At 52.7% G+C, this 20,532-nt stretch overlaps 1 protein-coding gene across 1 annotated transcript in view; it reads left to right on the forward strand.

The window, feature by feature from the left end:
• LOC119974568 (protein CASP-like) overlaps positions 1 to 20,532 on the forward strand; it is a 794,954-nt gene that overhangs the window by 720,599 nt on the left and 53,823 nt on the right. Inside the window, exon 15 of the mRNA XM_038813573.1 lies at positions 4,502 to 4,638. Within this exon, the coding sequence (XP_038669501.1) occupies positions 4,502 to 4,638 (137 nt within the window). The remainder of the gene's footprint in view (positions 1 to 4,501; positions 4,639 to 20,532) is intronic.

A 20,532-nucleotide genomic window follows, 5' to 3' on the forward strand; every position in this document is an offset into this window, starting at 1 on the left:
CAAGCTATATTAGTGACTTGGATGTTGGGACTGAGTGTATTGTAACCAAATTTGCTGACGATATGAAGGTAGGAAAGAAAGCAAATTGTAGTGAGGATACAAAGAGCCTGCAAAGAAATGTTGATAATTTCAGTGAGGAGGCAAACATTTTGCAAATGGTGTATAATGTGGGAAAATGTGAAGTTATCCACTTTGGCAGGAAGAATAGAAAATCAGAATATTATTTAAATGGAGGGAGTCTATGGTACAGAGGGATTTGGGAGTCCTTGTTGATCACAAAAAGTAAAAATGTAGGTACAGCAGGTAATTTGGGTAAGACCATAAGACATAGGAGCAGAATTAGGCCACTCGGCCCATCGAGTCTGCCCGGCCATTCAATCATGGCTGATATTTTCCTCATCTCCATTCTCCTGCCTTCTCCCCATAACCCCTGATCCCCTTATTAATCAAGAATCTATCTATCTCTGTCTTAAAGACACTCAGTGATTTGGCCTCCACAGTCTTCTGCGGCAAAGAGTTCCACAAATTCACCACCCTCTGGCTGAAGAAATTCCTCCTCATCTCTTTTAAAGGATCATCCCTTTAGAATGAGATGGTGTCCTCTGGTTCTAGTTTTTCCTACCAGTGGAAACAGCCTCTCCACGTCCACTCTATCTACGCCTCGCAGTATCCTGTAAGTTTCAATAAGATCCCCCTCTCATCCTTCTAAACTTCAACGAGTACAGACCCAGAGTCCTTAACTGTTCCTCATACGACAAGCTGTTCATTCCAGTGATCATTCTTGTGAACCTCCTCTGGACCCTCTCAGGCAAGAATGTGGAGTTGAGGCTATAATCCAATCAGCCATGATCTTATTGAATGATAGAGCAGCCTTAATGGGCCAAATGGTCTACTCCTACAGCTCCTTATGAAAGGCAGGGTTGAATAAGGTAACTGCAAATCATGTAACTGTTTGTAAGATTTTGTATTCCAGAAATATATTGAATTAAAAATTGTATTATTTAATCAATCAAACAGTCACATTAGAAAAAGCAAGCATTCCATCACAGCAATCCAAGTCTGGAAAAATCTATTATGAATTATTAAATATCTCCACTAAAAGAGAGAAGTGCAAATTTTTGTTTGATCTGTGCAGGTATTAATACATAATTAATTCCAGACTAAGATAAGGAAAGACATGGCGAAGAAAGAAACTCTAAAATTAACTGACCCTTTTTAACTTTTTAAATACTTAATGGCTTTTGAAAAAACTTAAAGCAAGGAAGCCGAATTATGAATGCCACGAGGTAGAGTGTAGTCACTTGTTCACACGCTGTTGGCTGCTGAAGTTGAATTGGTGGATAAATTATGCACTGGTTTTCCTGTTGGATGTGGGCACTGTGTGCACCTTGTTTAGTTTTCAAACTTACATTAGTATCTTTCTCCTTTCTGAAATAAAAGGGTATGGTTCCATTTCATTACTAATCTAATACTAAAGGTGATATACTTAATGAATTCCTGTTATTAAAAATATAAAATGCACATGAGCTCCATCAGCATCTAAAAGGAAAGATCAACACACAAATCATGGGTCCATCTACTATTCTACCATTACACGCCCAGTGGTATATTTTCCCTCAAGAGCATTTACCTGAAAGAGATTTAAGTGATTTTAATTTACAGTTTGTTCCAGTCAACATGCCGGCACAGTAATATTCTGTTGATTCCCATTTAAATAGACATAACATATAGGAGCAGAATTAGACCATTCAGCCCATCAAGTCTGCTCCACTATTCGATCATGGCTGATATGTTTCACATCCCCATTCTCCTGTCTTCTCCCCTTAAGCCCTGATCCTCTTATTAATCAAGACCTATCTATTTTGGTCTTAAAGACATCCAGTGACTTGGCTTCCTCAGCCTTCTGCGGCAATAAGTTCTACGGATTCACCACCCTCTGGCTGATGAAATTCCTCCTCATCTCAGTTTTAAAGGATTGTCCCTTTAGTCTAAGGCTCTGCCCTCTGGTTCTAGTCTCTCCTACTAATGGAAACATCCTCTTCACATTCACTCTATCCAGGCCCCTCCTATTCTGTAAGTTTCAATGAGATCCCCATCATCTTTCTAAACTCTCATTGAGTACAGACCCAGAGTTCTCAACCGCTCCTCATGTGACAAGCCCTTCATTCCCAGGATCATTCTTGTGAACCTCCTTTTGACCCCTCCAAGGCCAGCACATCCACCTCTCGCAATATTCCAAATGGGGTCTGACCAGAGCCTTATGCAGCCTCAGAAGCACATCCCTGGTCTTGTTTTCTAGCCCTCTCGAAATGAATGCTGACATTGCATTTGCCTTCCTAACTGCCAACTGAACCTGCACATTAACCTTAAGCGAATCCTGAACTTGGACTCATAATTCCTTTTGTGCTTCTGATTTCCGAAGCCTTTTCCTATTTAGAAAATAGTCTATGCCTCTATTCTTCCTACCAAAGTGCATAACCTCACACTTTTCTTCATTGTATTCCATCTGCCATATCTTTGCCCACTCTCCTCACCTGTCCAAGTCCTTCTGCAGCCCCCTGCTTCCTCAAAACTACCTGTCCCTCTACATATCTTTGTATCATCTGCAAACTTAGCAAAAATACCCTCAGTTCCTTCTTCCACATTGTTAATGTATGTAGTGAATAGTTGTGGTCCCAACATACTGACCCTTGCGAAACACCACTAGCCACTGGATGCCATCCTAAAAAAGACCCAATTTTTCCCATTCACTGCCTTCTGCCAGTCAGCCCATCCTCTATCCATGCCAGTACCTTGCTCCTAACACCATGGGCTTTCATCTTATTTAGCAGCCTACTGTACGACACCTTGTCAAAGGCCTTCTAGAAATCCAAATAGATCACGTCCACTGGCTCTCTGTCTAACTTCCTCCTTACCTCCTCAAAGAATTCTAACAGATTTGTCAGACATGACCTCCTCACCTTGATGAGCAGTGCTGACTCAGCCCTATTTTATTTCCAAGTACTCCGCAATCTCATCTTTATTAATGGGCTCTAAAATCTTACAATGATTAAAGTCAGACTATCGGACCTACAATTTCCCATCTTCAGCCTCCCTCCCTTCTTCAACAGGGGTGTTACAGTCGCCATTTTCATGTCCTCTGGGACGCTCCCTGACTCCAGTAACCAATGCACCCACAATCTCCTCAACTATCTCCTTCAGAATCCTGGGGTGTGGTCTGCCCAGACCGGGTGATTTATCCACCTTCAGACCTTTTAGCTACCCCAGCACCTTCCCCTTAATGCTGGCCTTCTCATCTTAAACTCAGCATCTCAATCTGCCATCTTTTGTCAAAATAGACAGCCCTGACTGATCTGTCTCCTGTACCTTATTATTGTCAGTCTTCTTTCTAATAGATAGTCTCAAATCTTAGAATATATTTTATTCTCCAGCTCTGTTGAGATCTTCTCTGTCCTTCTTTTCAGATTAATTCCAGCTTTTCTGTATTGTGAGTGCCAAAGCTATGCACACTGCTCCAAATCAGCCTGGCCAAGAGTGATAGAAACAGAGCACAGAAGGAGTCCATTCAGTCTATTTTGTTCCTAATATTAAAATAACATACTGCAGATGCTGGAATTCTGAAATAAAAACAACACATCTGGTAAAAGTGAGCAGGTCAGGCACCTGGAGAGAGAAACAGTTAATATTTCAGGTCAATGACCTTCCATCAGAACGAAAGAAAGATAGAAATGTAATGTTCCTAATACTGATGTCAGGCTAACTGGTCTGCAGTTTACTGGGTCCCCTGCATTTCTCATTTTTAATTAAGCCATTACATTTCTCATTCTCCTGGTTTCTGGTATGAAGCTGCCTCTTCCAGTAGTAATACAGTAATAGCATATCCATGTAGGTCTTTGTGAATCCCATCTGGTTAGGTGTTTTATTTACTTGGACCCTCTTTAGGTATCATGTTACTATTATAGTTGTTTCATTCCTCACGGTGCCTTTATATCTGCTCCGAACTGTCCTGTTCACTACATATTGAACTAAAGAACTGCTTTAACTTTTCTGCCATGTCCACATGTCTAACATGGGTTTCTGTAGTCTGTATATTCTTGTGGATTTACTTTTACTTCCTGGTGTTTATTTCCCTATTAGTTGTAATTTCTTATGTCTGCTCTGCTCTTTCCATTTTGCGAGTCTCCCATGCACTGATTAGATGTGGAGATGCCGGCATTGGACTGGGGTGGTCACAGTAAGAAGCCTTACAACACCATGTTAAAGTCCAACAGGTTTGTTTGCAATCACGAGCTTTCGGAGCACAGCTCCTTCCTCAGGTGTTCACTCATCTGTTGTAAGACTTCTTACTCTGATACACTGATAAGTTCACCACATGAAACATCTGTACTTTTCTCTTTAAGATGCTGACTCATTTACTGTAAGATTTTGAAAATGTTTAGATGTTTGTTTCAGATTTCCATTGTGCTTTGTATTAATATGTGTTGCTGGTGTGTTACTACAGCTCGCTCTGCTGAGTTACAGATGCAGTTCACCGAGGCTGTCAAAACTACAGCAGGACAGAAGGAATTGATCATAAAGCTGGAAAGAGATCTCAGTACCATCCAATTGATGTCATCCCTTCAACGCCCTGACGCTGAGGTACAAATCCTTCTTCCATGTCTGCAGACAATTCATGCAATGGTATTCAGGGGTACTGATGACAACATGGCTCACAAACTCCAGGCCATGACCATCTTCAACAAGGAATCTGACCATCTCTTAACATTCAACTGCATTACCTTCACTGAATCTTATACATCAACATTCTAGAGGTCGCCGTTGCTCAGAAACTTAACTGAATCAGCCACATAAATAATATGGTTACAAGAGAAAGCCAGAGGCTGGGTATTCTACAGCTTGTAATTCACCTGCTGACTCCTTAAACTCTTTCCACCATCTAAAATGCATAAGTCAGGCGTGTGTTTGTATACTTGGCTGGATATGTGCAGTCTCAATAACACTCAAGAAACTCAATGCCATTCAGGAAGAGCAACCTGCTCAATTGGCGTGCCATAGAACATTGCAGCGCAGTGCAGGCCCTTCGGCCCTCAATGTTGTGGCAACCTGTGAAACCACTCTAAAGCCCATCTACACTATTCCCTTATCATCTTTATCCAATGACCATTTAAATGCCCTTAATGTTGGCGACTGCACTACTGTTGCAGGCAGGTTATTCCACGCCATTACTACTCTCTGAGCAAAGAACCTACCTCTGACATCTGTCCTATATCTATCTCCCCTCAATTTCAAGCTATGTCCCCTCATGCTAGCCATCACCAACCGAGGAAAAAGGCTCTCACTGTCCACCCTATCTAATCCTCTGATCATCTTGTATGCCTCAATTAAGTCACCTCTTAACCATCTTCTCTCTTAACGAAAACAGCCCCAAGTCATAGAATCATAGAATTTACAGTGCAGAAGGAGGCCATTCGGCCCATCGAGTCTGCACCGGCTCTTGGAAAGAGCACCCTACTTCAGCCCACACCTCCACACCATCCCTGTAACCCAGCAACCCCAATTGCTAATTGGGCCTAATTGTTAAGTGACCCTACTTGCTCACTTAAGTATGCAAATCTGGATCCTGCCCAAATAGGGCGGGATCCATATTGCGACGTCTCACCAGATCTCGCGAGGTGTTCCGAACATCGCAAATTCCGCGAGATGCCTCTCGCGTGATTTAACCGGGTTGGGCTTGACGAGGCCGTTTGATTGTGCCCCAGATGTACGGTCGCTAAATATGCTGATGGCACAAAGACAAGTAAGAAGATAAATTGTGAAGAGAAGATAAGGAATCTGCCAAGGGCCATAGATATGTTAAGTGAGTGGGAAAATAAAATTGGCAGATGGAGTATATTGTGGGAGAATGTGAACTTGTCCAGTTCGGCAGGAAGAATAGAGAAACAAAATATTATTTAAATTCCATAGAAATTCATAGAATTGACAGTGCAGAAGGAGGCCATTTGGCCCATCGAGCCTGCACCAGCTCTTAGAAAGAGCACCCTTCCCAAGCCCACACCTCCACCCTATCCCCATAACCCAGTAAACCCCACCCAACACTAAGGGCAATTTTGGACACTAAGGGCAATTTAGCATGGCCAATCCACCTAACCTGCACATCTTTGGATCTGCACATCTAAATAGGGAAAGATTATAAAACTCTGAGGTACAGAGGGATCTGGGTGTCCTGGTACATGGACCACAAATAATATACAGGAACAGCAAATGATTAGGAAGGCAAATGGTAAGTTGTAATTTATTGCGAGGGAAATGGAGTATAAAAATCGGGAGGTTTTGCTGCAGCTCTGCAAGGCATTGTTGAGACCACATCTGGAATACTGTGGATAGTTTTCATCTTATTTAAGAAAGGACATAATTGCATTAGAGACAGCTCAGAACAGGTTTACTCAGCTGATCCCTGGGATGAGGGGCTTATCCCATCTGTTTGTATGGGTTTGGACTGTGTTCATTGAATTTTAGGCGATCTTATTGGAACATGCAAGATCCTGAGAGTATTTGACAGAGTGACTGCTCAAAGCATGTTCGCCATGTGGTAGAAACTAGGACTGTCTCTCATTTCAGATGATTACTTCTTTGTAGTGAGAAGTGAAAGCAGGCAGAGCAGAGTCAGTCGGTGGTTCATGGCGTCTCTTGCCTTGCATGTGGTCTGTAGACAGAAAAGTTTGAGAACCACGGACCTGGAAGAATAAGCTTTACCGACAAGGCCAGAATATGCCAATCCGTAATTACCCATGAGATGGTGGTGGTGAGCCACCACATTGCACCACTTCAGTCCATCCAGTAGAGGGAATTCCAGAATTCAGACCCAGTGGCAGTAAAGGAATGACGATATTGTTCCAAGTCAGAAAGATTTGTAACTTGTAGAATTTGAAAGTTCTCATTCATAGAATTTTGTACTCTATTCTTCTATAATTAAAGACAAGCGGGAACCAACAATGTAGAATTTACAGTGCAGAAGGGGGCCATTTGGCCCATCGAGTCTGCACTGGCCCTTGGAAAGAGCACCCTACTTAAGCCTTCACCTCAACCCTATCCCAGTAACCCCACCTAACCTTTCTGGGCACCAAGGACAATTTAGCATGGCCAATCCACCTAACCTGCACACCATTGGACTGTGGGAGGAACCCGGCGCACCCGGAGGAAACCCACACAGACACATAGAGAACGTGTAGACTCCACACAGACAAAATGACCACAGCCGGGAATCGAACCTCGGACCCTGGAGCTGTGAAGCAACAGTGCTAACCACTGTGCTACTGTGCCATCCTTGTTCTGCTGCCCTTGTTCTTCTCAATGGTCGTGTTTGGAAAGTGCTGTCCAAAAGGGCTTGGTGAGTTGTTGCAGTGCATCTTGCTGATGGTGCGCAGTGCAAGCACTATGCCAATGGCGGAGGGAGTGAATATTTAAGATGGTTGGTGGGATGCCAATCAAGCGGGCTGTTTTGACCTCAGTGATGACGAGCTTTTTGAGTGTTATTGAAACTATGCACTTCCTGGCAGGTGGAGGATATTCCATCCCACTCCTGACTTGTGTTTTGTAGATCATGGAGAGACTTTATAGAATCAAGAGGTGAGTTATGGAATAATGGGTTAGGTGGATTGGCCATGCTAAATTGCCCTAGTGTAAGGTTAATGGGGGGATTGTTGGGTTACGGGTTACGTGGGTTTAAGTAGGGTGATCATTGCTTGGCACAACATCGAGGGCCAAAGGGCCTGTTCTGTGCTGTACTGTTCTATGTTCCTAGCCTCTGCTCTTGTAACCATGGATTATGTGGCTGGTCAGGTTAAGTTTCTGGTCATTGCTGCCTCACGGCACCATTCAATCCCGGCTCTGGGTCACTCTCTGTGTGGTGTTTGCACATTCTCCCCATGTTTGCGTAGGTTTCGCCCCCACAACCCAAAAGATGCGCAGGGTAAAAGCAAATTACTGCGAATGCTGGAATCTGAAACGAAAGGGAAAATGCTCTTTTCTCTCCCTACAGATGCTGCCAGACTTGCTGAGATTTTCCAGCATTTTCCCTTTCATTTCAGATGTGCAGGGCAGGTGGATCGGCATGCTAAATTGCCCCTTAATTGGGAAAAAATGAATTGGCTGCTCAAAATTTTTTTTTTAAGTTTCTGGTCAATGGTAACCCTTGGGATGTTGATGATGAGAGATGCAGCGATGATAATGACACGGGAGATGGAAGATAGCCATTGCCTGGCACTTGTGCGATGCGCCGTTGCTATTTATCAGCCCAAGCCTGAATGTTGTCCACTTGCCAAATTGGTCACAGGCTGCTTCATTTTCGGAGGTGTTGTAAATGGAACTGAACATTATGTGATCATCAGCGAACAACCCAACATCTAACTTTATGATGGAGGGAAGGTCATTGAAAGTCATTCAGAAGTTGAAGATGGCTGAGTCTAGGACACTGCCCTGAGGAGCTGAGATAATAGGCTTCCAACAACCACAACCATCTTCCTTTGTTCTAGGTATGACTTCAGGCATTGGAGAGTTTTCCCCCTGATTCCCAATAATTGCAATTTGCACGGGCTCCTTGATGTCACAGTTGATCAAATGTTGTCTTGATGTCACTTTTGCCTCACCTCTTGAGTTCAATTCTTTGTGCATGTTTCAATCAAGACTGTAATGAGTTCTAGAGTGGAATGTCCTAGAACCCAAACTGAGCGTCAGTGAGCAGGTTATTGCGAAGGCAGTGCTGCTTGATAGCACTGTTGGTGACCCAATGCCGATGATGGGCAATAATTGGACAAATTGGAGTGGCCCTGCTTCAGGTAGGGAGGACATACCTGGGCTATTTTCCACTTTTTCAATCTGATGTCAGTGTTGTAGCTGTACTGGAACATCCTGACTAAGGGTGCAGATAGTTGTGGAGACCAAGCCTTCAGCACTGCGGGATGTTATTGGGGCTTCCTGTTCTCAAACGTTTCTGTCTACAGACCACATGCAGGGCAAGAGGCGCCATGAACCACCGACTGACTCTGCTCTGCCTGCTTTCACTTCTCACTACAAAGAAGTAATCAGAACAAATGGGAAGAAATATGCTGCTTTTGATGAGATGCCAATGAATCTGGTGCCAAGCTGGAGCTTCAGTTTTTTGAGGGCCAGTTCCACTCCTTTGTTTTCAGCCCCACAAGTGTTGAAAATTTATCTTGCAGTTGCATGTAGTTATATAAGTTTCCTGTATCCAGTGCTTTCAGTCATTTCATGATACCACATAGAATGATTGAAATTGGCGTAAGACTTTGTTTGTTATTTACAGCACAGAGGAGCCCATTTGGCCGATCATGTGGCTCCCTAAAGAGCAACCTAGCTAGTCCCATTCTCCAGCCCTATCTCCGTAGCCCTCTAAATTCAGAACTTTCAAATATATATCCAGCTCTCTTTTGAAACCTATGGAATCCACCTCCACCACTCTCCCATGCAGTGCATTCCAAACCCCAGCAACTCTCTGAGTAAAGAGGTTTCTCCTCATCTCACTCCTAGCTCTCTTACTGACCATCTTGAAATTGTGACCCCTAGTCACTGACCGTCCAACTAGTGGAAACAGAATATCCTTCTTTACCCTGCCAAAATTGTTCAGAATATTGAGCACCTCTATAAGGTTATCTCTTAATCTTCTCTACTTCAAGGAGAACAAGCCCAATTTCTCCAATCTTTCCTTGTATCTAAAATTCCTCATTCCAGGTACCATTCTAGTAAATCGCCTCTGAACTCTCTCCAGGGCTTTAACATCCTTCCTTCTAAAGGAAGATATGTTCGACCGCATTCAGCCTGGCCTTCAATCACTGACCCTGTTGGACATCAACACGGGGCTGGCCACTTATAGGGGAGGAACACGGTAGCAATAGCAGGCGCTTCAATTGTTCCGGTGTAGTATGGCCAGCAATCACAGCAACTTCATTGCAGTGTTAATGTAAGCCTACTTGTGACAATAAGAAAAATTATTATTATTATTAAATTGGCAAACCTTCTCTGGTGGTGGTCCACGGGAACGGTCTGAGCTTGTTGGGGCGTGAGTGGTTACACCACCTGCGGTTGGATTGGCAGCAGGTGTGCCGCATGCATGCACTTGGCTCTGAAGAGTATCTGACAAGGTTTCATCAGTGTTCCAGGATGACGTGAGCACCATAAAAGGGCCTGTGACCCGAATAAATGGGGACCCGGTGGCTCAACTACTATTTCAGCGCCTGACCTGTCCCATACGCCTTACAACCCAAGGTGGCGCTGAATTGGACAGGATGGAAAAATTTGACATCGTTCATCCAGTGTGATGATTGGGCGGCGCCGGCCTACCTGGCCATGAAACTGGACAGATCAGTGTGTTTGTGTCAACCGTGTGTCTCGACTAGATCGTTATCCGGTCCCTAGTATCGAGGATCTGTATGCAAAGCTCAGTGGAGGTCGCACGATTACGAAACTCGACATGAGTCACCCTTGCCTCCAGTTGGTCCTGGCTCCCAAGTCCCGACACTTCGTAACCGTGAACACACACAGGGGGGCTTTATGAATACATCCGCCTGCCCTTTGGGGTTTCCTGGGCGTGCGCAATATTCCAGAGCGTGATGGAGAACACCCTGTGATGCCATGTAGCATTGACAGAACTGGTGTTTGAGGCAAAAATTTTTACACACAGGGTGGTAAATATATGGAACTCGCTGCCTGGGAAGGTGGTGGGAGCAGGTTCAATAGCGGCATTTAAGGGGCATCTAGACAAATCTATGAAATGGTGGGAATGGAAGGATACGGACTGCATCAGTGGTCTTAGTTTAGTAAGCAGTTTTGGTTGGGAGCTATCATGGCTGGCACAGGCTTGGAAGGCCGAAGGGCCTGTTCCTGTGCTATATTGTTTTTTGTATGTCCCTGGAGCAATTTCTGTCACCAGTTCCCCAATTTTGTTCACTATACGTGCATTTACATACATACAATTTAACTCTGCCCTCATCTCGTCCCCTTTGGGAGGCAGCCATTTCTTTGTTCACTGTCAACACTTGAGCCTTCTCTCACTTCCTATTCCCCAACTCTTTTTTGCCCTCACTGGTACTTCTAAAACTAGGCTCATTAGTCAACCCACCTCCTGCCTTACAAGTTTAAATCCACTCCCACTACACTATTTAATCTCTCCACCAGAAGATTGATTCCATTCAGGTTTAGATGAAACTCAACTCTTCTAAACAGCTTTCTCCTTTCCCAGAACTGATCCCAAAAACCTAGAACCATCCCTTTGTTACCATCCCTCAAGCCACGCATTTACCTCCCCGATCTGCCTTTGCCCAAGTGATGAAGCTTGTGGCACAACAGTGGGTGGTTTTCTCCCCCAGCCGGGTGGGAGAATCGATGGGGCGCCGCGCGAATCACGCCACGCTGCCCCGACACCCGCACATGATTCTCTGACACCCCCCCCCCCCCGTCACCACCCCACACAGCCCACCCTCACCATCACCTCCGCACACAGCCCACCCTCACCATCACCTCCCCACACAGCTCATCCTCACCCTCACCTTCCCACACAGCCCACCCTCACCATCACCTCCACACACAGCCCACCCTCACCCTCACCTTCCCACACAGCCCACCCTCACCATCACCTCCCCACACAGCCCACCCTCACCATCACCTCCACACACAGCCCACCCTCACCATCACCTCTCCCCACACAGCCCACCCTCACCATCACCTCTCCCCACACAGCCCACCCTCACCATCACCTCCCCACACAGCCCACCCTCACCATCACCTCTCCCCACACAGCCCACCCTCACCATCACCTCTCCCCACACAGCCCACCCTCACCATCACCTCTCCCCACACAGCCCACCTTCACCATCACCTCTCCCCACACAGCCCACCCTCACCATCACCTCTCCCCGCACAGCCCACCCTCACCATCACCTCTCCCCACACAGCTCACCCTCACCATCACCACTCCCCACACAGCCCACCCTCACCATCACCTCCCCACACAGCTCACCCTCACCTCCCTACACAGCTCACCCTCACCCTCACCTCCCCACACAGCTCACCCTCACCTCCCTACACAGCTCACCCTCACCCTCACCTCCCCACACAGCCCACCCTCACCATCACCTCTCCCCACACAGCTCACCCTCACCTCCCCACACAACCCACCCTCACCATCACCTCTCCCCACACAGCTCACCCTCACCTCCCCACACAGCCCACCCTCACCATCACCTCTCCCCACACAGCCCACCCTCACCACCACCTCCCCACACAGCTCATCCTCACCACCACCTCCCCACACAGCCCACCCTCACCATCACCTCCCCACACAGCCCGCCCTCACCATCACCTCCCCACACAGCCCACCCTCACCACCACCTCCCTCCCCACACAGCCCACCCTCACCATCACCTCCCCACACAGCCCACCCTCACCATCACCTCTCCCCACACAGCTAACCCTCACCATCACCTCCCCACACAGCCCACCCTCACCATCACCTCCCCACACAGCCCACCCTCACCACCACCTCCCTCCCCACACAGCCGACCCTCACCACCACCTCCTTCCCCACACAGCCCACCCTCACCATCACCTCTCCACACAGCCCACCCTCAACATCACCTCTCCCCACACAGCCTACCCTCACCATCACCTCCCCACACAGCCCACCCTCACCACCACCTCCCTCCCCACACAGCCCACCCTCACCACCACCTCCCTCCCCACACAGCCCACCCTCACCATCACCTCTCCACACAGCCCACCCTCACCATCACCTCTCCCCACACAGCCCACCCTCACCATCACCTCCCCACACAGCCCACCCTCACCATCACCTCTCCCCACACAGCCCACCCTCACCATCACCTCCCCACACAGCTCACCCTCACCATCACCTCTCCACACACAGCCCACCCTCACCACCACCTCCCTTCGCACAGTCCACCCTCACCACCACCTCCCCACACAGCTCACCCTCACCATCACCTCCCCACACAGCCCACCCTCACCATCACCTCTCCCCACACAGCCCACCCTCACCACCACCTCCCTTCGCACAGTCCACCCTCACCACCACCTCCCTCCCCACACAGCCCACCCTCACCACCACCTCCCCACACAGCCCACCCTCACCACCCCATCTCCCCACACAGCCCACCCTCACCACCACCTCCCTCCCCACACAGCCCACCCTCACCACCACCTCCCCACACAGCTCACCCTCACCATCACCTCCTCACACAGCCCACCCTCACCATCACCTCTCCCCACACAGCCCACCATCACCTCCCCACACAGCCCACCCTCACCATCACCTCCACACACAGCCCACCCTCACCACCACCTCTCCCCACACAGCCCACCATCACCTCCCCACACAGCCCACCCTCACCATCACCTCCTCACACAGCCCACCCTCACCATCACCTCTCCACACACAGCCCACCCTCACCACCCCCTCCCCACATAGCCCACCCTCACCATCACCTCTCCCCACACAGCGCACCCTCACCACCCCCTCCCCACACAGCCCACCCTCACCACCACCTCCCTCCCCACATAGCCCACCCTCACCACCCCCTCTCCCCACACAGCTCACCCTCACCATCACCTCCCTCCCCACACAGCCCACCCTCACCACCACCTCTCCCCACATAGCCCACCCTCACCACCACCTCCCTCCCCACACAGCCCACCCTCACCACCCCCTCTCCCCACACAGCTCACCATCACCTCCCTTCCCACACAGCCCACCCTCACCATCACCTCCCCACACAGCTCACCCTCACCATCACCTCCCCACACAGCCCACCCTCACCATCACCTCTCCCCACACAGCCCACCCTCACCATCACCTCTCCCCACACAGCCCACCCTCACCATCACCTCTCCCCACACAGCCCACCCTCACCACCCCCTCCCCACACAGCCCACCCTCACCATCACCTCCCCACACAGCCCACCCTCACCATCACCTCTCCCCACACAGCTAACCCTCACCATCACCTCCCCACACAGCCCACCCTCACCATCACCTCCCCACACAGCCCACCCTCACCACCACCTCCCTCCCCACACAGCCCACCCTCACCACCACCTCCTTCCCCACACAGCCCACCCTCACCATCACCTCTCCACACAGCCCACCCTCACCATCACCTCTCCCCACACAGCCCACCCTCACCATCACCTCCCCACACAGCCCACCCTCACCATCACCTCCCCACACAGCCCACCCTCACCACCACCTCCCTCCCCACACAGCCCACCCTCACCACCACCTCCCTCCCCACACAGCCCACCCTCACCATCACCTCTCCACACAGCCCACCCTCACCATCACCTCTCCCCACACAGCCCACCCTCACCATCACCTCCCCACACAGCCCACCCTCACCATCACCTCTCCCCACACAGCCCACCCTCACCATCACCTCCCCACACAGCTCACCCTCACCATCACCTCTCCCCACACAGCCCACCCTCACCACCACCTCCCTTCGCACAGTCCACCCTCACCACCACCTCCCCACACAGCTCACCCTCACCATCACCTCCCCACACAGCCCACCCTCACCATCACCTCTCCCCACACAGCCCACCCTCACCACCACCTCCCTTCGCACAGTCCACCCTCACCACCACCTCCCTCCCCACACAGCCCACCCTCACCACCACCTCCCCACACAGCCCACCCTCACCACCCCCTCTCCCCACACAGCCCACCCTCACCACCACCCCCCTCCCCACACAGCCCACCCTCACCACCACCTCCCCACACAGCTCACCCTCACCATCACCTCCCCACACAGCCCACCCTCACCATCACCTCTCCCCACACAGCCCACCATCACCTCCCCACACAGCCCACCCTCACCATCACCTCCTCACACAGCCCACCCTCACCACCACCTCTCCCCACACAGCCCACCATCACCTCCCCACACAGCCCACCCTCACCATCACCTCCCCACACAGCCCACCCTCACCACCCCCTCCCCACACAGCCCACCCTCACCATCACCTCTCCCCACACAGCCCACCCTCACCACCCCCTCCCCACACAGCCCACCCTCACCACCACCTCCCTCCCCACACAGCCCACCCTCACCACCCCCTCTCCCCACACAGCTCACCCTCACCATCACCTCCCTCCCCACACAGCCCACCCTCACCACCACCTCTCCCCACATAGCCCACCCTCACCACCACCTCCCTCCCCACACAGCCCACCCTCACCACCCCCTCTCCCCACACAGCTCACCCTCACCATCACCTCCCTTCCCACACAGCCCACCCTCACCATCACCTCCCCACACAGCTCACCCTCACCATCACCTCCCCACACAGCCCACCCTCACCATCACCTCTCCCCACACAGCCCACCCTCACCATCACCTCTCCCCACACAGCCCACCCTCACCATCACCTCTCCCCACACAGCCCACCCTCACCACCCCCTCCTCACACAGCCCACCCTCACCATCACCTCCCCACACAGCCCACCCTCACCATCACCTCTCCCCACACAGCTAACCCTCACCATCACCTCCCCACACAGCCCACCCTCACCATCACCTCCCCACACAGCCCACCCTCACCACCACCTCCCTCCCCACACAGCCCACCCTCACCACCACCTCCTTCCCCACACAGCCCACCCTCACCATCACCTCTCCACACAGCCCACCCTCACCATCACCTCTCCCCACACAGCCCACCCTCACCATCACCTCCCCACACAGCCCACCCTCACCATCACCTCCCCACACAGCCCACCCTCACCACCACCTCCCTCCCCACACAGCCCACCCTCACCACCACCTCCCTCCCCACACAGCCCACCCTCACCATCACCTCTCCACACAGCCCACCCTCACCATCACCTCTCCCCACACAGCCCACCCTCACCATCACCTCCCCACACAGCCCACCCTCACCATCACCTCTCCCCACACAGCCCACCCTCACCATCACCTCCCCACACAGCTCACCCTCACCATCACCTCTCCACACACAGCCCACCCTCACCACCACCTCCCTTCGCACAGTCCACCCTCACCACCACCTCCCCACACAGCCCACCCTCACCACCACCTCCCTCCCCACACAGCCCACCCTCACCACCACCTCCCTCCCCACACAGCCCACCCTCACCATCACCTCTCCACACAGCCCACCCTCACCATCACCTCTCCCCACACAGCCCACCCTCACCATCACCTCCCCACACAGCCCACCCTCACCATCACCTCTCCCCACACAGCCCACCCTCACCATCACCTCCCCACACAGCTCACCCTCACCATCACCTCTCCACACACAGCCCACCCTCACCACCACCTCCCTTCGCACAGTCCACCCTCACCACCACCTCCCCACACAGCTCACCCTCACCATCACCTCCCCACACAGCCCACCCTCACCATCACCTCTCCCCACACAGCCCACCCTCACCACCACCTCCCTTCGCACAGTCCACCCTCACCACCACCTCCCTCCCCACACAGCCCACCCTCACCACCACCTCCCCACACAGCCCACCCTCACCACCCCATCTCCCCACACAGCCCACCCTCACCACCACCCCCCTCCCCACACAGCCCACCCTCACCACCACCTCCCCACACAGCTCACCCTCACCATCACCTCCTCACACAGCCCACCCTCACCATCACCTCTCCCCACACAGCCCACCATCACCTCCCCACACAGCCCACCCTCACCATCACCTCCTCACACAGCCCACCCTCACCACCACCTCTCCCCACACAGCCCACCATCACCTCCCCACACAGCCCACCCTCACCATCACCTCCCCACACAGCCCACCCTCACCACCCCCTCCCCACACAGCCCACCCTCACCATCACCTCTCCCCACACAGCCCACCCTCACCACCCCCTCCCCACACAGCCCACCCTCACCACCACCTCCCTCCCCACACAGCCCACCCTCACCACCCCCTCTCCCCACACAGCTCACCCTCACCATCACCTCCCTCCCCACACAGCCCACCCTCACCACCACCTCTCCCCACATAGCCCACCCTCACCACCACCTCCCTCCCCACACAGCCCACCCTCACCACCCCCTCTCCCCACACAGCTCACCCTCACCATCACCTCCCTTCCCACACAGCCCACCCTCACCATCACCTCCCCACACAGCTCACCCTCACCATCACCTCCCCACACAGCCCACCCTCACCATCACCTCTCCCCACACAGCCCACCCTCACCATCACCTCTCCCCACACAGCCCACCCTCACCATCACCTCTCCCCACACAGCCCACCCTCACCACCCCCTCCCCACACAGCCCACCCTCACCATCACCTCCCCACACAGCCCACCCTCACCATCACCTCTCCCCACACAGCTAACCCTCACCATCACCTCCCCACACAGCCCACCCTCACCATCACCTCCCCACACAGCCCACCCTCACCACCACCTCCCTCCCCACACAGCCCACCCTCACCACCACCTCCTTCCCCACACAGCCCACCCTCACCATCACCTCTCCACACAGCCCACCCTCACCATCACCTCTCCCCACACAGCCCACCCTCACCATCACCTCCCCACACAGCCCACCCTCACCATCACCTCCCCACACAGCCCACCCTCACCACCACCTCCCTCCCCACACAGCCCACCCTCACCACCACCTCCCTCCCCACACAGCCCACCCTCACCATCACCTCTCCACACAGCCCACCCTCACCATCACCTCTCCCCACACAGCCCACCCTCACCATCACCTCCCCACACAGCCCACCCTCACCATCACCTCTCCCCACACAGCCCACCCTCACCATCACCTCCCCACACAGCCCACCCTCACCATCACCTCTCCACACACAGCCCACCCTCACCACCACCTCCCTTCGCACAGTCCACCCTCACCACCACCTCCCCACACAGCTCACCCTCACCATCACCTCCCCACACAGCCCACCCTCACCATCACCTCTCCCCACACAGCCCACCCTCACCACCACCTCCCTTCGCACAGTCCACCCTCACCACCACCTCCCTCCCCACACAGCCCACCCTCACCACCACCTCCCCACACAGCCCACCCTCACCACCCCCTCTCCCCACACAGCCCACCCTCACCACCACCCCCCTCCCCACACAGCCCACCCTCACCACCACCTCCCCACACAGCTCACCCTCACCATCACCTCCTCACACAGCCCACCCTCACCATCACCTCTCCCCACACAGCCCACCATCACCTCCCCACACAGCCCACCCTCACCATCACCTCCTCACACAGCCCACCCTCACCACCACCTCTCCCCACACAGCCCACCATCACCTCCCCACACAGCCCACCCTCACCATCACCTCCCCACACAGCCCACCCTCACCACCCCCTCCCCACACAGCCCACCCTCACCATCACCTCTCCCCACACAGCCCACCCTCACCACCCCCTCCCCACACAGCCCACCCTCACCACCACCTCCCTCCCCACACAGCCCACCCTCACCACCCCCTCTCCCCACACAGCTCACCCTCACCATCACCTCCCTCCCCACACAGCCCACCCTCACCACCACCTCTCCCCACATAGCCCACCCTCACCACCACCTCCCTCCCCACACAGCCCACCCTCACCACCCCCTCTCCCCACACAGCTCACCCTCACCATCACCTCCCTTCCCACACAGCCCACCCTCACCATCACCTCCCCACACAGCTCACCCTCACCATCACCTCCCCACACAGCCCACCCTCACCATCACCTCTCCCCACACAGCCCACCCTCACCATCACCTCTCCCCACACAGCCCACCCTCACCATCACCTCTCCCCACACAGCCCACCCTCACCACCCCCTCCTCACACAGCCCACCCTCACCATCACCTCCCCATGCAGCCCACCCTCACCATCATCTCCCCACACAGCCCACCTCACCATCATCTCCCCACACAGCTCACCCTCACCATCACCTCCCCACACAGCCCACCCTCACCATCACCTCTCCCCACACAGCCCACCCTCACCACCCCCTCCCCACACAGCCCACCCTCACCACCACCTCTCCACACAGGCCACCCTCACCACCACCTCCCTCCCCACACAGCCCACCCTCACCATCACCTCTCCCCACACAACCCACCCTCACCACCACCTCTCCCCACACAACCCACCATCACCTCCCCACACAGCCCACCCTCACCACCAACTCCCCACGCCGCCCACCCTAAACCACCCCCTCTCCCCACACAGCCCACCCTCACCACCCCCTCTCCCCAGACAGCCCTCCCTCACCACCCCCTCTCCCCACACAGCCCCCCCTCACCACCACCTCTCCTCACACCCCACCCTCACCACCACCACCTTCCGACACAGGCCACCCTTACCACCACCTCTCCCCACAGCCCACCCTCACCATCACCTCCCCACACAGCCCACCCTCACCACCAACTCTCCACAGTTGGTGAGTCTGCTTTTCTGACTTGCAGCATTGCATGAGCGTAAATTCTTCCAGTTAAATATTCAGAAGACCAATGCCATTATGTTTGGTCCCTGGCACAATGTCCATTCCCTAGCTGCCTACTTCAACCCACCTTCTGGCGACAATCTCAGTCTCATATTTGACTCTGAAATGAGATTATGACCACGTGCCCACACCATTTCTTGCAGCATCTATTTCAACCTCCACAGCATCGCCTACTCTATCACTGCATCAGCTTATCTGCTCATGAAACCCTTGTCCCTGCCTTTGTTACCTCTGGACTTGATTGTTCTAAAGCACTCTTGGCAGCCTGCCATTGAACTCATCCAAAACTGAGCTGCTTCTGTCCATTCACCCACTGCCTGGTCCTCCCTAACCTGCACTCGCTGCCAGATATGCAAAGCCTCAATTTGAAATTCTCATCCTTGTTTTCATTTTGCTTTCTGGCCTGAGCCCGCCCTGTATCTGTAATGTCCAATCCCGTAGTCCTCAGATATTTCTCATCATCTGATTCTGTTCCCTTGAACATGCCCATTTTTAATTACTCCACCATTGGGGACCACATGTACAGCAGCCAAGGCTATAAACTCTGAAATTCCCTCCCTAAACCTCTCCACCTCTCTGCCTTTCTTCTCTCCTGTAACAAGCTTCCCCTTTCACAAACATTTGGCCATCTGCTCAACCATCTCCTTTGATGGGCTCAGTATCAAGTTTTGATTTATGACCACATCCTCAACAGGAGAAGGAGCAATAACCAGGAAACATAGATTGCTATAAGAACCTGAAGCAACAGTGAAGAAGCTTATTTTGTTGCACAGTGAGTGATTGTGACCTGGAATGCATTGGCCAAAAGGACGCTGGAAGCAGGTTCAGTAGTGAGGAAAATTCTTGAAAGGTGAATAATTGGCAGGGGTACATGAAAGAGCAGCTTTATTATCGTTATAGCGAAGAGCTGATATTGACACAATGGATCAAAACGCCGCCTTCTGTGCCACATCAATCAATGATTCCACATGTAAGGAAATTAG

The sequence above is a fragment of the Scyliorhinus canicula genome, chromosome 12 (genome assembly GCF_902713615.1).
Source record: "Scyliorhinus canicula chromosome 12, sScyCan1.1, whole genome shotgun sequence".
Taxonomy (NCBI): domain Eukaryota; kingdom Metazoa; phylum Chordata; class Chondrichthyes; order Carcharhiniformes; family Scyliorhinidae; genus Scyliorhinus; species Scyliorhinus canicula.